We start from the raw sequence: 18,829 nt of genomic DNA on the forward strand, positions 1-18,829 counted from the left end.
AGCAGAAGAGTGAGATGATTATTTTAGGGGTTTTTTTGCCTGCATCTTCCGGAGCTATGGTGAGTTGCTCTCGGAACCCAATTTTCTGGGTCACTGCATTTAAAATTTGACATAGAAAGATGCAGCAAATTACACACAAAATCAAAGTGGCAAATAAGAGCTATCATCTTTTATATATATGTCAATAAAATAGATCGAAGTAGTGAGAATTTTCCCATTGTACTTAAAGAGAAATATTTACTCTTTGTATAGAAAATGAAAAGCAACTTATCAGGATGAAGTTGCAGATTGCATGTCGAAATGGACTTTTGACAGAGATATTTTCCAGAGGCAGATGTAGAAAGCTTTAGTTCAAGAGTCAGTGGCCCTGTGTTTTTCTTGAGAGAAAGGAAGAGTTTTCTTGTAGCATGCTTATTAAGTTATTGACAACATAGATTCATTTTGATTACCAAATACTTACTATTATTTCCACTGTGCTGGGTTTTGCAAACATTTTCATTAATATGTTTAACCCTGAAAACATTTCATTAGTACCATATGTAAGTTCTTCCATGTCATTTGCCAAAAGTGGCATCGTAATTGTAACAGCACTGAATGAAAAATCATTTTTATATCTATGTATATCTTACTAGAAATTGCACCAATGGTTTTCTAAATAGAAGGACTGAATTCAGATAAATCCTTACATGGATATTCTTAACTGAGTTTAATGGTGACTGATTTTGAGTTAGCTAAATTCACTGATCTCTGTTTTATTCCAGGCTCCACCACTGATCCATACGACAGATTCATTCTCCCTTTCTGTCTCCTTCAACAGTTTATCTGTCTCATCTGTTTTCCCAATTCTAGGGACGCAGATATTTCTTGAAATCTGCAGAGTAATACTGAAACACAAATGAAATAAACGCTACCTTCAAAGAACTTAATTTCTGTGAAGGATGAGCAACTCCATGAGTTCAGCTCACATTAGTTCAAGCACAGTTTCTGGGTCCAGCTCTTAGGTAAATAGAAAAGGCTGTAAACTAGCAAAGAAAAAAAATATTATTTATACTTAAATTTAAAATAATAAAGGTACCAATCCCAGGTGTCATTCAACACACAATAATTTGATCATGTTACAGTGGCAAAAAGCTATGAACTCCCCAGTGCAGGTGTTTTAAATTAATTTATCTTGTCTTTATCGTTGTGCTCTGCTATCCAGACATAGAGACAACCTCACCAGGTAAGGGGCCAGGAACCCTATATTAAGCAAGGAGTGCCTGGACCCAAATTGTAAGCTGTGAAGCAAAGTCCTCCCAACACATTCAGGACATCAGTCTCATCTTTTTAAAAGCTAGTTTTAGAAGTAGCTGAAGTAACAAGAGCCAGCAAGCTACTTTATTCAAGATCTTAATAATTTTATTCATAAAGTATATTAACTTTAAAATTCCATCAATATTTGTACAGTTTGTTCCTATGCATCTTGTATCTTGTTCAACTAGAAAGTGACAAAATAATTTCTTTCTCTCTATATATATATCTATATATATTTTTATAACTCCAGATTTTTTCTCCTTTACATCTTTTAACTTCATTTAAAAAGAATGGTTTCTGAAGGCAAACTGATCTTCAATAGATGTGCTGGATTTCTTGAACTGAAAACCTTTATATAACTGGTAAACTTGTTTTTTAACAACAGTCTGTATGTCCTGCATGCCTTTTGCTGTTCTATATCAACACATTACAACACTGATGCACTTAAATAAATATGCTGTCTGTTACTGCCCATTATTCATAACAGATTCAACCTCAGAAATCCTGATTCCTAGAAGCCAGCATTGTCATATTGGAACACAATCAAAAGTGAAAAAAAAACAAGGGCAAGAATTAGGCAATAGGATAAACCCACAAGTTTATGTATCAGAGTAGTAGATCTGAAGTCAGTGTTATTAGATCAAACTACAGAGAATGAGATATATTCGTGTACTGAGAGAAAAGATGAAGAACACAAAGTTCACTTCATCGTTGCCACCACTTCTCCTATTAAATCTCTCAGCCTCTGCTTGGTACAGCTGACCTTTAGACAGTGCAGTGGGAGATTTGCATCTGTGCCAAAAGAAAAGATAATCAGAGGATTCTTCCCTGCTCCCATCAAATTCCTTTTTTAATCTCAAGTTCACCCAGCCTATCACTCCTCCTCTCAGAAAGCATTACACCTCTTTGACAGATCAGCTCAGGAGAACAGCCTCTCAGCTTTCCCAAACAAGAAATTTCTAGTTACAGAGGACCTGCTTTTTTCCTTGTGTAGATGTGACATTTCAGCCTTCCTTTTTACCTATCTTTTGTTCACTTTTACATACCTGTTCTCTCAATATCAGACATTGATTTGGTCTTTGGCAGAAGTGAACCACAGGCCAGAACACTATATTCACTAAAAACAGGCATCTCTTTCAAGGGACTGTAAAGTACAGCCAAGTTCCCTAAGGCTTTTCATTATTATTTTGTCATAATTGTCATAATTTTCATAATTTTAAACAGTGTTTATATTCAGATCACAGCTAATATAGGAATTTCCTAGAAGATAATACTTCTAAAATGTTTCCATACAATCAAATATTTCAATTAGATTTGCAATTTAATTGTAACATTTTAAATGAAAAGGCATTTCAAAGCAAAACCTAAGCATGTGAAATCTCGAAGCAGTTAATCTTAATTTTTTGAAATATTTTTATCAAAATTGCTGCATTATAATAAGGAATTCCAATTAATAACAAGCATTTTCTAACAGAAATATATCTTTCGAGAACTTATTTTAGCCAAGGACAATGACATAGAGTACAGACAGAATCTTAACCCAAATCTGGTTGCTTTTTTCGTTCTACAATATATCCTGGTTTTTCAATGTCACAAGATCAATATTCAAACTTACGAATATTTGATGCAGTATATGAGCAATATAAGGCACTATAGCCTAGAACAAACTCCATTAAAGAATGTTTAATGTGACCTTTATGGTACTCATGAAAATACTTCAGCTACCGAGTGTTGACTTCATATGAGACGTGTTCAATATAGTAGCCAAAGCGGGCATTTTAATGTTTTTTCTTTTTACTGTGTAACTAGGACCTATTTCACTTCCTCCATATATTTGAAGATACTATTCACATTTACAACTAAGAGATTATGGTTTGTGCAATTATTGTGCAGCTATAGTAGTACAGAGATGTTAACCAAGGTATCTCGAATACTTTGCCACTGTTTGAGCTTTTCAAATACTAGCACTGTCCAAAAAGCACCAGCTAATATTCCTGGTAAGTGTGGCTAATATCCCAAGTGCATGCATTTTTTAACAGAAGCTAAAACCTCTGGGATAAGAGCACAGAGTAATTAATAAACCCAGGAGAGAGAAAATATAAGAAAACAAGGAAGAATATATTACCTGAAGCTGTTACTACCTTTGGAAACATCATTGTCTCAGATCCGGTCTGGTGTTCAGTCTTTCCCTTTCACTGATGTTTTGTACTTCACTGAATTTAGATACATACTTTTGAACTGTATTATATTGTTATGTCTTAAATCAATTTTTAAAGGAAACACTGTAACTTCCAAATGCTAATTCAGAAAAGAGATATTTGTAAGAGACATTAAACCTCAAGCTGATTTACAAAGGTCACTGACCTATGAGGATACTGTTTGTTTCTTAAATTACAATATGAGCAGTGAGTCACTGCAGCGGGCACTTTAGCTTAGCTCAATTAACATTTCATATTCAAAGAGGAAAAAAAGTACGTGTTTTCTCAAGATCTATTTGAGAAGCTTTCATTTTCAGATTAAAATAGAAACCACAGAAAGTCTGTCTTGATGTTTCAAGTACTTCTAATTTCCATGTCCAATTCATTGTTGGGAAGATGAAACTTTGTTTTTATAATGTCCAAATCAGTCTACTGTATATATATATACAAACCAATATCATAACCTACTATTCAAACATCCTTCATCTTTCAATAGCAGATGCAAAAATTGCACTGAAAAATAGGATGCACCTCATTAAAAGCTGCTATATGGAGCACAAGAAAATGCAACATAATGTATGTCTCAGCACAGACCAACACGATCTCTCTTGGTACAATTCATCTCACCTCACTTCAGCTATCTAGAAATTCAACATCTAGAACAAACTAGTCAGTCAAAGGAGACAGGCACTTTATATAAGCAAGATAAATCTTCTTTGGGAAATCTTCATCTTGGGTTAAGAGTAAACAGGGTAAATAAGGTCTTAAATTGAAAAAAGAACAACACAATCAAATCTCAGAATACTTACCTGACTTTTTCAATTTAAAAAAAAGATAAAGCAAGCAAAAGAACAAGTGAAGTGATACTGGTGGGTACGGGGGGCGGGGGAGCAGTATTGTTAGTACACGTTCTCATTTGAGCAGACAAGTAGATACTTAAACTGGGAACAATACAAATATAAATGGTTTGTTTTACTTAAAAATGGACTTACATCCTAATCTTGTAATACCAAAATCGTTGCATTATCTATCACCATTGGACTTGCTGGGTGTAATACTAAAATCAATTTTTATGTGACTAGAGATCTGACTAAACAAACACACAGGTCTTTGAGGACCAGATTCAGAAATTTATTTTGCAAATTTCTGCAGTCAAATGAACTATCATGGTAGGAAAATTAAACACTGATGCTTTTATCAATATGGCAACAACAGCATCTTTTACAACTGAGAGAGTCACAGACCAACACAGGGTATATTAACATTTACAAAGGATATATTAGAGTAGGTAGTAAAACTACGCTCATTCAAATTATGTCTCACTGGTGATTTTGAGAATGCAGTATCATCGCTTTATTACAGTGGGTTGTCCTGTCTCCAAATTCATCCTTGATGCAACACTAACATCAGCACCCCAGTGCAACAATGTCGCTCTGAAGCCTCCTCGGTGTGTGGAACAGGTTCAGCTGGAACAGTGTGTTTGACAGGATAGAGCTGAGACTTTATTTTTTAAAGAGGAGGCTTAATGAAATTAAACCCATGACTGGATGAAGGAAAAGCTACATTTTAAAGAAATTGTTTCCTCAGTTTGGAGAGAATCAGACTTCAGCAGACGGAACGTACAGCTGATTTCACAGCATGTATTGTCAAGTGCAAAAAGTTACCTTTATATGATGAAAAGGAAATAGTCAAAAAGCTTTTGTATGCCACAAATATCTTTTAGAAAATCAATGTTAAAACCAAGCAGAAGTGGACAGGCCTGTTTCCATACATGGAGGCAATGGAAGAATTGCCGAGAAAGAGATAGGCTATTAATCGTACTGTGTATGCAGTCCTGAGATCCAGGAGTGTAGATCTTGCTACTCCTCCAAGAATCAGACAGGGAGGAAATTCAGGGCTTTGCTAACAATCGCGGTGGCTGAATAACCAGGAATTCTCAGCTGATACAGGTAGATTAGCATAATTTTTTGAACCTCAGGAGCAAATCAGCAAGAAATTGGGAGAAAGCCGTGAGAGAGAAATTTCCTTGTGGTCACAGTGTCTTCATTAACTAGTTTTTTCTGGTGCATTTTTAATCACATTATTTGGAGTAGTAAATAAAAGAACTAATTATGAGGGCAAAAGGCCCTCAGGGTAGTAGATGACTAGATGATAATACAGAAGATGAAATTCAATCTAGAGAGCTGCAAAGTGCATCATTTTGGAGAGAAAAACAAATATCCAGTATTACATACATATGATGGACCTCAACAGACTACTGCTAATCAGGAATAAGATTTTAGGGATATCATATAAACTTTCTGTGAAACTTGCAGGTTAGTGTTCATCAGTCGTCTTTAAAGAAACACTGCTAGGAATTAAACAGATGTGGAAAGAGAACATGATGAAAGCACTTCAATGCCTTGAATAGCACGCACATTTCTGACCTACTGTAATAGCACAAGTTCTTCCCTTGGAAAGAAGGGGCATTGTTTGTGTTTAAGTAGCGTTCCTTTGATCAGGTAGTGCATGACCAGAATTACGTTCACGTTTAGCCTAAGTTTAGAAACAGAACATCTTGGCCATCCATACTATCAGTTTAAGCAAAGACAAATGCTCCTTCTTGAAGGAACAAAGGAAAATTGGCAAAAGAAAGTAGCCTTAAGTTGTTCTTAGGTGACTTGTGACCATATATGGCTAAAAGGTGTTCGGGTACTTCATCTGGGAAGATCACCAAGGATCGCCAGAGACCCCCAAAAGGAGGAAGACATGCGCAGAGGGGTCTGAAAAGGTCCCAGGAAGAATGACGCCACAGAGTTGCACAACTCATGTAGACTAGAATGAATATGTATTAGATAGATAGAATATGCATGAATTTATTGTGTAAATGTAACGAAGAAGTCGACCTTGAGTGTGCTTGATTTGTGGAAAATCCACCAAGCACCCAGGCCTGAATGTCTCTCCTGAGTGTGTGAGGATTGGCTTATTGCACACCAGGAAAAGAATCCACTTTTTGGACAACACTACTACCTCATGAGCTGGAAGGGGCTGGGAAAGGTACAGGGAAGGTAGAAAGGGGAGCCTTTTATGGCTTCCAAGCAAGGAACATTTTAAAAGACCAGAAATACTTAACTTGGAAAACAGACAACTGAAGAGTATATGAGAGAGGGACAGGTGATGTTTATACAATAAGAGTTTCACCAAGGAAAAGTCAATTCTTTTATAAACAAATGGATAATAGAAATAGGAAGGATTCAAAGACAACTCATCTCCTTTCTATCTGTCCTGTCCTTCTCGCAGGACCAGGCTCCCTGATGTTGGGACGACTTTTAGCTATATCTGATTTCAATGGAATATCCATTACCCATGGCATCAAGTTCGACTGGAAACCAAGCTCCGTACATATTTGCCGCTTCTGAGTTTCTGAAGTATGTGTGTATTTCTGAAGTATGTACACTCATGAAAAGTAGGATTAGTGAGATGTAAGTCTATCTATCTGTTCTATTCCTTGATAAATTAAAGCAACAGTGCAGTGCGCTACTACTGTGAATTTAGAAACAATATGTATATTTTCAGCATCTTAATAGGTTTTAGGCCACTGAAAACCAAAATTTAATTGGTATTACACTTTCCACAAAAGAGCTGCCATATTTTTTTTTCTTTGATGATGCTGTTGGAAGTGATTGAATTTTTCTTAAAAATCAGATAAATCTGTTTGTATGTACAAAGCCCCTTTGCAGCCACTTGCTTAGCTGTTGGTATTCTTTCATTTTTGTTTTCTTTTATGTTTGATAGGCTAGCAGTTGACAGATGCAGTACAACTACTATCTAAGTAATATTCTGGAGAGTTTAGCAGTACAGTTTATCAAAAAGCCACTGAATGTCATCAATCAAGCACTCGGAGATACTGGTAAGTGCATTAAACCACTATAAGCAACTTTTAAATAAGATACTTAAGTTCTAGTAGATATGAAGAAGATAACCTCAATTTTATTTTACGTTAATTTTCAGTAGCAGCATATGATACAAGCACCAGTAAAGTGACAATTTGGAACAGCTAATTCAACAACAGGAGGTGGCACGGTTTGTGGTGTCTCTGAAAGCCACTTACTTAAAGCATTTTTAAAGGTATGTTTTCTTCACTGCAGGCAGCATTTTAAGTCACAGCATAAATATAAATAGGTACACACACACTGTATATTTACACATAAAGGAAGATCAGTCTACCATGCAATAGAACTCCTTTAATACAACAGTTATGAAACCCTTGCTTTTGTCCCCTCACATGGTTTGTCTGTGATTTACTAATCTGGTTGTAAAATAAGTATGTCTGATCTCCTCAGAATAATCTGGATAAATGAATCTCCACTAGTATTTACATTCATGAACTATACACATACTTTCCCTCTTACACTGCTCTACTTAACAGCATTTAAGTAAGAAGTTTAGGTAAAACCAGAGGGTTCTGAAGTTAATCATTCAGTGAGGTGAACAAAGGCAACTTCTGTAAATTTTTGAGGCATCGCTGTCTAATCGGGTTATCACTTTGCAGAAGGGACACTGTGAAATGGACTAGTAACGTCTATGCTGAAAAAGGACATTTGGCTGTTGGGGGGTTTTTATTTTCCTTTCCAGGTAGTAACTATGCTGGACTTGCAAAACTTTGCTATATTTTTCCTACATCACCAAGTATAGCTTAGCCACTTCAGGCTTGTTTATCTTCAGTATTAAAAAATTGAAAAAAATTCTAAAATGATAGGTTTGTGTTTTAGCTTTCATTTGATTTCCCAGCATGGTCAAAATAAGACACTCTTGTAAATCGGAGAATAATAATTAATCATATTCTGTAACTACATGACCATGAAGAGAAACATAAATGCAATACCCTACTTTTACTTTAGCTGTTTATCAGTTTGTCTTTCTTTATCTGTAGATCATTCAAGATTAATGAATTAATTCTGAGCCAAATAGTTTTCAAAAGTAAGTTTTCAGTCACATAGTCAATTCATTGATTTTTTCCATTTTTGCATTACTGAACACAAAAGCACTAAAAGCTTAAAAAACCCCACAAAAATTAGCAACGCATTCCTTACAGGCATTGAGATAATACTGCTGCAAAATCCATGACTTTTGTATTCCAGCACTGTTTCAAACTCCAGTTTGACTGAGTTAAAGTCAGCTAATATTTAGTCTCATTTGCAGGACTGATTGTCCAACAAACAAAAATCCCCACTCCCCAATTCTATTTGCAAATTTCTAAGTAACAAAGAAGTATCATTTATAAGTAATAAAGAAATACATCCTTTATAAATGAATACTGAGTATACAATGTATGTGAGTGAATTTATTCAGCATGTACAGCAAGATTCTTTCAGCCTGCTAGAGGGTTCGTGGCTCTAGGCTGTGTGTCAGAGCACCATTTCCTCTTCAGCACACCATTACACAGGCTATAAACTTTCAAAGTGAGATAACTGACAACTAACACTGATACAGTGTCTCACATGATTTGGGTAGTAGTATTCTGAACTCTTTGAGCTACTGCTTCTTAGAATCATGCATTTGATCAAGTTCCCAGTGAATAACTTTGTGGAAAGCTTACACTAATTTAATTTCTCAGATTAGAATTCCCCATCACCTAAATTCTGTGCAATGAAATACTATATAAATGCCGATACCACAAAACCTACTATCTTACTGCATACCATTATATAAAAAATGGAGTATGTTTACTATTACCCTGGCCATTTATGTATTCTTTTCTGAAATACCAGCCTTAATTGTTTTGATATCTGCCAGCAAAGGAAATGTGCAGTCTCAAGTCACTTAAACCATATATTCAAAAGTGCAACTCCATCAAACATACCTCCACAAGCCTGCTCGTATGTTCTTGAAATATAGCAGCGTATTCCTTTATTTCTTTATCTCTTCCATTTTTAGCAGCTTCAATGAGAACTAGAAGTGGAACAGTGGTATCTAAGAAGGAGTCTGAGATGTGATCTATAATGGCTTTACGGAGCTGCAAAAGAAAGCATTACATTAGTATCTGCTAATTGGACTATTTATTAAAGTCTACTGCAATTATTGTCCATTAGTATTTTATAACATAAACACGTACACGCTGTACTCCTATATTATTTGCAGGATTATGTGTCTGAAACTTACTGCAGCTGCAATTTATCTATTACACAGAAAATTCTATTTAATTTTAGGGACAATTTTAATATAGTGCTACCTAAATATGCATGTTTGTATGTGTGAGTGTATGCGTGTGTGAGTACAGCTACATAAAACACTTAAAACATATACTAGCTCTGTTGAAGTCAAAGGAGCCAAACAAATACTCATGCTCTTTGATGAAAAGAATAGACTCCTTAAAAGATTCCACAGATAAAAAATTACTGTTAGACCAAACCTAATATCTCCTGGGTATTCTCTCTTGAAGTTCAGATGCCAAGGGAGAAGGCTTCTTCATTTTACAAAGAAAATATTAATTTAATTATGTTTGTACTCACAAAATAGTCTACATCACATGTTTTCATAATTGCACAATTATAGAAATATTTTCTACCTTGCTGGAAAACCCAGTGATACAGTTTGATAAGCAAAATTATAGCCTTCATGGTAATTATATCAATGAGATTAATGATTATGTCGCCTGATAGTAGATTAATAGATCAAGAAAAACTATAAATGAGTCTGAAGTTCCGTTTTCTCTATGTAAATTAATTGTTCTTGAACTTCTTACTTAAATTATTAAAGAAGTGCAACATTCTGCTACTAATGACTTCTCTTAAATTAGGTTTCATGTAAGCTTATAACTGATCATTTGGACATTATGTCTCTTAAGAGGTTACTTTCCATGTTATAAAGCTACACACGGCAATTGTTCATTTTAATCATAGAACACGACAAATATACCAATCGTAACAATACATGCAATGCAACTAAATTATCAAGTTCACTGAATTTCCTACTGCAAAAAAATATTTTTACAATATATGTAAAAGGTATTGATTGGAAAAGAAAAGAACACAAAAGGCTTTTAAGCTCTTACGTGCTGACAGGTTTGTTGTCAAAGGATGTGTTTTCACTTAGCATTTTACTCCAGTGTGTCTATGTGAAAAGTCAGTAGAAGTAAAGACTACTACAGGTGAAAAAATTCAAAAAACCACAATCTTTTTGATGCTACTGTCCTTGAAGTTAGGGCAGTGAACATGCACAGCAGAAATAATAGTAGACAAATCTGTTGACTATCAGGACAAGACTTGGATATGATTCCACCACTAGCATTTGGACAGCCTCACCATCTAAAGCCAGCTGTCATTGACTCACCAGGCACATGGGACAGACATATCTTCCAAAAAACCACATGGAAGTTTACAATTGGAATGTTTTTTGTATTCTAACTTACTGTAGCTTATCACATTAGGATATACCATCTGGACACATTGTATGTTCTCAAAAGTAGTTTATAAAGACAAAGGCTGTAGGATTCCAATATAAAATTGGATTTTTACTGTCATGTTCACATTCCCAGCTTTATTCAGGCTGAAGTTTTACAAAATCAAAATAAAGAGGTAGTAAAAATTTTCACTACCAGGAACAAAATACATTGAACCTCCAGTCCTGACAAGTTATCTGTTAAAATTTGTGTGTTGGAAAAGTCCAACTGAGGAAAACAGACATACTTCCCTGCTTAAAATTAAGTACATGAATGTGACCTTGAGGAATCACAGTTTAAACATTAAGATTTCAATCTACAATAATCAGCAATAAAAAGCTGTGGAACCATAACCATGGCCAATGATTCATTATCTCCAAGAGAAATATTTTTGGGTTCTGCATAGCCCAGATTATAGGACTTTTTCAGCCTTGATGTATTATTTGAGGACCAGTGACTGCAATGACCTTTGTCGCATTTGTGGTGAGCTTGAGGCATCCAATTTTCAAACCAGCAGCCTAATTTTATCTCTCATCACATAATTCTTTGCTGTAGCTTTTGACTGGTTTGCTTGGTTTAATTAACCTTTCACATATAAATCATCATTATTATTTTGTTCTAAGAAATCCTCTATCCTGCAATTAAACAGTAAAACACATGTTCTTCTTCAAAAAAAAAATAATACTGTGTCTTTGTTGAATACAAAAAAGTTTGAAATTATGTTCCTGTTTCAGCTATGTGAAGGAATACCTGAAGCCGAGATTTTCAAAAGATGGCTTCTGTAGCAATAAAGAACAAAGAAATACAAGGTAGAACAAAGAAAGGAAAAAGACAAAAGGGAAACGGAAGATCTGAAGCAATATATATTTTTCTTCATCCTAATCATAACAATCATTTTTTCCACGACTCAGTAAGTCTGTTTCTGACTCTGGCCTCCTCTAGAGCAAAATGCTAAAGGCTAGGTAGCCATATAGGGAGACATATAAACAGACAAAGAACAGCACCAGTAGTGCTAGCAGGGAATACTAGGGAAGTTATTGTATTATAATTAAATTTTTTCTCGTATTTCTAAGTGAAAGAGATACCATCAGAAAAGGCAGAGAGAGGATGATGTCTGACGAACTGTTTTATTTTTAAGGTGCAAGGACTCTTTCTTACCCTTTGAGCAGATTGTTACAGAATTGGAAGCATGAAGTTTTTGTTTTGATATTAAAGTGCATTAAAAAATAATATAGAAACAAGTTGTTTATAAAACATGGTGCATAAGTTTGTCAAAAACAAGCAGTGGAGGGTAGAGAAGAAAATCCCAGCAGCTGTTTGTCACACTCTTAAACATCAGTATCCTGATGAGTACAGAAAACTGTGTTTGCCTCTATTTACCTGTTGCCTTACAAAACTACACTGGCAAAAGTCCTGGAGAAACTACAGATTAGTTATTGTTGAGGAATCTCTCCTTCCTGTTTCAAAGGGATGCCAGGAAGGCAATATGCTTTGTGTTCAGAAAAAGCTATCCATGATGAAGAAGCTACATAGAAATATGAGAATATAATCAGAAATAACTTTTATTAAAAAAAATCACCCAGCTGAAACTGCAGAACAACCATAGGAGAAATATATGTGCAGTCCATTCACAGAATGCTGGGAAACAACTGGGAGCTAGGAACCGAGTATGTAATTTCTCAGAATTAGATATTGGAACGAATAGGCAATTCCTTCCTAAATATTCATACAACTCTACTAGGCAGGAAAGCAGTGATCTAGGTAAAACTGCATACACAGAAATGATGTGCACATCTCTGGCACAATACAAGCGAAAATCAAAACACAACAGAATAGTTTTAAATACCCCCAAGTACTGGCCAAATTCCCAAAGTGAAGACAAATCATTTCATTTGAGAAGCCAGAGATTTTTACAACTTGCAGAATACACTGTTCTTGAGAGCGCTACTTTTGTCTTCAGGTTTTGCCAGATACAAGCCTTCCTTCAGTTTACTTACTGTGGTCTACAAAGATGTTCCATAGGGGCCCATGGAATAACCCACAATCGGGTGGTGACTGGGCCAGCACTTACATTATGGTTTTTTTTATTGTGCACTACATGGCAGAGATTTCAAAAATACAACTTCATAAGGTTTCATCTTCAACCTCAATTTTGCAGAGCCAATCCCAGTAGTTGACTGAACACAGAATACATTGTGCACACCATAACCTCGAATCCACTATTGAGTGCCTAATATAATACCAGCTATAATACACAGGATCATTCAAAAAAAATTTAAGTATTATAAAAGATAGGAGTAGATGAAATAACAATTTTCATGTTTCTAGTAAAAGTGCTGTGAGACAGAATAATAATTGCTCATAAGTGAAAGCAAATAAGACTCTACAATACCTGCAGACACAGAACATGCTATTTCATGTTTCCCGGATCGGGAGTTAGACATGCAGTAAAGTACTGTTCCTAAAACAATTCTTAAGCAATTCGCATGTATGAACACAGAATTGGAGGAAGTAGATGAAACATTTCTCATAAATCCCTTCCAGTGGAAAACGTCAAGAAGCCATAGAGCTACTTTACTTAGAGAAAACCACTAGTTCTAGACTGACTATAAATTGGGCATGATTACATTCAGCCTGAACATTTCAGAAAGGTTTATAGAAACACAAATTGAATTAGTTAACAGATTTTAAACACTGTAACAGTCAGTAAACTTTCATAAGCTAGAGTTTAATTAACTCATGGAACAGACTGTAGGATGGAATAGGAGAGTTGAGCTTGTGATGCAAGTCACCGGGTGTCTGAGCTGCACGCAGTTTTGATGGAATATGAGCAGAAATCAGATAGCTAGTTACTTGTAAATATTATATTTGTATTATATTAATCTCATCTTTCAAGGCTTCCCCTGGCTGATTATGGGAGACAGGAAGGAATTTATTCATCATCTTGAAGCATAGGCTGGCTTCTAAGACTGTACACAAAGTTGGAAGGGATATTCTTCCACCAGAGAGTTGATAAATAGCCACAGCTAGAGACAGGATGAAAGCAGCATGTGCTCATGTTCTATGTAGCCATAAATTTTCATACAGTTGTTTGAGGCAGCCTTCCTGAAAGAACTACTGTCTAACTCTCTTTTCTAAACTAGCACATTATATACTTTAAACGTTGAAAAATTTGCAATTTTTCTCAAAGACTCTCCTTGCAGAGAAAGGATGTAAACACAGCTGATGTCTACTGGTCGCCTTCTGCAGTACAATGAACTTGTGTATTTTGATCCATGTCTTACATTAGTTTTAGGATACTGGGATGCAAAATGGGTGGGTGGACTGTGGACCAGGTATTCCAAGAACCCTTTTCTGTTGTATGAGTTCTCACAACTGTGAAGAACTAGACATAGTGACTCGGTGGTCCCTTCAAGGTATCTGTTCCAACAACCAATAACAATGCAAGCTTATTTAAAATAAAATGAATCTTGATGTTCAAAGTATATTTTATATATATTTACATATATGTCTATAGCAAATACATATTTAGACATGTATACATGCAGAGTTTTGCCTATGTACATACATATATTCAGCCAGTTTCATTTGGTAGGGCTTTTTCCCAGAGTTATGAAAATTTGTATGTATGTATTCTGTGGAATAGTGTAACTATCTTCAGTATTTTTTTAATATAGAAGAAATCATTATTTTCAAAATGCAGCACTACAAAAACTGAGAATAGCAATTTGGAAAAGCATCCTTCAAGTCTCCTTTTCTGCCTTTTCAGTTCCCCAGGTTGCTCACCTGTCTGCGGAGGTCTCTTGTCTTCTTGCACATACTATCTATTGCAACATTCAAGGCATTACTTCTCTCTTTCTTGTCAGTCTGTAATAAATACAACAGAAAACACAGCAACGGTCATTTGCGATCTCTTAGCGAGGGTGTTCTTTGTGTCCTCAGTTTATCCGAGCACTTGGTAAATCTTACATGCTTAAGGGTTTTTTTGAATTTTAATACGTTTCAGGAGCCAGTACCACGATATTCACAGAACACCAATTTGTGATGTTAAGCATAATCCACTGAATCAAATGTATGCTTTACTAGCGGTATATAGGAATGAAACAGAACACTTTTAATCTTCTGAATTGTTGTAATATTCTTTCTATAGTCAAGGGTTACTTATGGAACAACATTAATAATATTATTGATGCCAATCCATTATCACAATATTCACATGAAAAATCACGTCATCTCTTTACAAGCAATTTATAAACTCAGATGTCCACAACGCAGTTTGGTAGTGCTTTAGTCTGGAGCACTCATTATTTTACTGCTGTAAAACAGAATGAGTGAGTTTCAAAATGTCCAAGATGTTGCAATGCAAACATTGTCAATGAAATGGACAATCTCTTGATTTAACAGCACATTCATTCTCAGCGTCAATAGCAGATTGAGCTCTGGAGATATTTGAGAGATCTTAAGAGAATCAGTTGTGTACTTCCCAAACAATCTTTTTATTTCTATCTATAAACAAAGTGCTTGTATCATTATGAGCCGTTTGAAAAGTCTACTTAACACTCCTATTGTATTGCCCAACATTTTTTCTATACAATATTAGCATAGTAGTTCTGTGCCTACTAGCTGTTTTGAATAATCTTTTTTTTCATGTTAGTACAGAAAAAAGTTTTTTTGTTTCTCTAAAGCAATCATTCATTAATCACTATCTTGGACTGCCCCAGTCCAAAGGAAAGAAACCACCAACAGTGAAAGTCAGTACACATGACACCAGGCAAAGCATCAGATTCTCAGAAATGTTCAAGAAATAGCTATATACTGACCATAACATTTGGGCTTCAGTTATAGTACACTACGAAGTCTATATTACAAACATGTTGATCTCATTTTGTAAATCATACTAGAACAAATACTAGTGAAAACAAAAGTAGTAATATCTTGGTAGGCACCTAGGTGTATAACCTTGTTATATACAATACATCATACTTCAGAGTTATTTCCTTGCCAAAAAAAATAATAAACTGTGAACAGAGCAACACACTTAATGTTAAAGAAAAGACTAGAGATGATCAGGAAAGAACTTTTACATTAAAAGTATATATATTAAACGTATAATGTAATAAGTGCCTTGAAATGATCAGCACATTCTCTGTCAACTGAAAGGAACAATAACTTTAAAAAAATGAGGTTATATATTCAGGGTGACTTGGAAATTTTCCTACTACTTTCTGTTTCTGAAATGGCCTAAAGTCTTCGCAGGGAACAGATGATCAAGCACAGGTCTTGGAAAGAAGTCTGAACTTCACCTTGAAACCTTCAAGGAATCCCCTAAGGCAGATACTTTCTATTTCATAGTAATGTGACCATTTCTCATACCAATGCTTGCATAGGAACCAAAGCAAATAATGACTCCTCTACTAAGTTTTGCAAGAAATTGTCAGTCTTGACAACAAAATTGATCCCTTCTAAACTGCTAAGTAAACAGGACCAGTGAGAGCATTGTGAATCCAACTTAGTTTATGCCTATGCATTTTCAGATGACAAAGGTGCAACTCCAGTTTGGCACATCCTTTAAAAGCTTTATATTTAGAGCCTGTTTTTCTAAGAAGACAGAATCAATGTAAACTGTTGGGATATTTTTAAAGTTCTCTAGTAAGCTGTAACTTTGAAGGTAGCAACTAAGGATACAACTGGCTCTAAGCAAACCTAAATCTTTGACGCAGCTAGTATGAAATAACCTCACTCAGGAAGTGGCATAAAAATATTGAATAGTGAACAAGGAAAAACATACTTCCATTGCAAATTCTTAACATAATTGTCAATAGCCAATGTCTAGAAAGCAAACCTAATTATAACTGAAGTTATTCTTCACCTTGTGTTTTCCCCAAGAACTAAATACACTGTAAAATGCAGCTCCAGACTGTAGAACGTGGACAGGTCCAGAATGTGAGTAACCTCATAACTGCAGACTCTCATTCTTCCTTAAAGAAATTTAAAAATCAAAAAACCACATTACTGTTTGGATAAATCCTTCATACAAAGATGTAAGTATTTCAGAATTGTGTACAATCTGTTAAAGTCAGGGGGATACTTGACTACAAAGTCTACTGTGGGAGCGCTGTTAAACATCAATGATCTCGAGCCGTGCTCTATAAGGTATCGTCCTTTGGTCCCAAGTACTTTTGAATGCTGAAGTACTCCCTTAAGTTTATATTCCTCTGCAGGCTTCCATTTCAGATATGTACCTGACAGTAATAGTTCAAGATCTACACTAGATGATTACGCTTTTTAATAGCAGAAATAATATTTAGATTTAATATTATTAAAGTTTATATTAAAATAATGGCATAGTGAAAATAAAAATGTTCTGAACATCTCTACACCATGTTCCACTCTCCAGTGACATAGCTAACATCTACATTTGCAATATTCTGCATCTGCTTGTCAATTAACATTCTTCTCATGACTGCTGTACTTAAAACAAAACACATCTATCCTGAAATAGTTCATTCTTTTACAGGGTGACTGAATTAAGATAAGAGCTAGGAAAATTATGCACATTATTCTAGGCTCTGGATTTCAAAAATCATGCAGTTGAGCTCACTCCTTTCTCTCAGTTTTCCTTCACTCAGCTACAGCTTTATTCTGTAAAATATATGTAATAACAGCTACATGGCTCCCTTGTGAAGATATTACAAGCAATATCCAGCTCCTATTTCAATGCATTTTTAACATATGAAACATTTTACAAGCACTAAGTCACTTTGTTATTAATACTCCACTAAGTGAAAACAAGTATTTTTAATTAACACTGCATAGCCTGAAGATAAATGCTGAGTATTGCCAATAATACAGGCCTATCTATTTCACACACTGGCAAACAACATTAGTTGAATGACTCAAAAACCACATGTGCAGAAAATCTTTCCTGTCAGATTTTCTTGTAAAACTGTACACATCTAAGGGCAAATTCTCAGTTGAAACCAATCACCATATCTCCACTGTTTTTAATGGAGTTCAGTTATATCAGCAGGGGTTCATGACCTTCACGGGCTTTACAGATCCTTCTGCACTCCAAGGTATACAGATGCAAACTAATAGGTTTGCATTAGCTGCACAACCTTGAAGGACTCAAGAACATGCCTCCAGTGGAGTCTTTGGTGGGTACATAGCAACAGTTAACAGTAAGCAAGCAGTAAGAGAGCAGTAATTCTACAATCTTAATACTTTGTTGAGTTGAAGAGATAGCTTGAATAAAAGAATACAGCTATTCTGAGAAGGTTTTAAATTTTACTTTGTGTATACTTCTGAAGTGCTACAAATATTTACCTAATTGCACTGTCTGCTATCTGAAAACTGATCAGTACGCTATAAAGAAGATTTAGGCAGAACTACTTTAGTGATCATCTAATCTCTTCAAGTACTGAAGCTAATAGATATGGGCTAAATTTATAAAAAATTATACAAAAACAAGATATACAAAACGATACAATCAGCGATAGATATTAAAACAGTAAATACTATCATACCCATTGTGTGAACCAAAGAACACCCACCCTTTAGCCATAATCAAGAATTCAGTTACAACTGAGAACTGGAGAACTCCCATTAGCAGGACTAAAACAAACAAGATCTCGTTTTGAGTATTGAGTATGTACTGGTGATTAAGTGTTCACAAGGATTTCCTTAAATTTTGCAAGGTTGCACTTCCTTGAGGTGCCCTTACAGTCATCACAGAAAGTTATCACTTTTGCATTACCTCTGAAGGTCCTGAGCCTCTACTCGCTATAGAAGGTAATGAGCGAGACCTAGTTTGGTAGGTTGAAGTTTTGTCTTGTGAATAGCCCCCCAAAATACTCATTTTATATTAAGAAAAACCACAAACTTTTAAAAGTAAACTGTAATTGGCCTTCATGAGGCA

At 35.2% G+C, this 18,829-nt stretch overlaps 1 protein-coding gene across 1 annotated transcript in view; it reads right to left on the reverse strand.

Annotated features, from left to right (window-relative positions):
- The window catches only part of CTNNA3 (catenin alpha 3), a 577,723-nt gene that overhangs the window by 223,853 nt on the left and 335,041 nt on the right, over nt 1–18,829 (reverse strand). Inside the window, exons 8-9 of the mRNA XM_075423092.1 lie at nt 14,698–14,778; nt 9,334–9,486 (exon numbers count right to left, since the gene is read on the reverse strand). Of these exons, the coding sequence (XP_075279207.1) occupies nt 9,334–9,486; nt 14,698–14,778 (234 nt within the window). The remainder of the gene's footprint in view (nt 1–9,333; nt 9,487–14,697; nt 14,779–18,829) is intronic.

Source organism: Opisthocomus hoazin, chromosome 6, assembly GCF_030867145.1.
Source record: "Opisthocomus hoazin isolate bOpiHoa1 chromosome 6, bOpiHoa1.hap1, whole genome shotgun sequence".
Classification (NCBI taxonomy): domain Eukaryota; kingdom Metazoa; phylum Chordata; class Aves; order Opisthocomiformes; family Opisthocomidae; genus Opisthocomus; species Opisthocomus hoazin.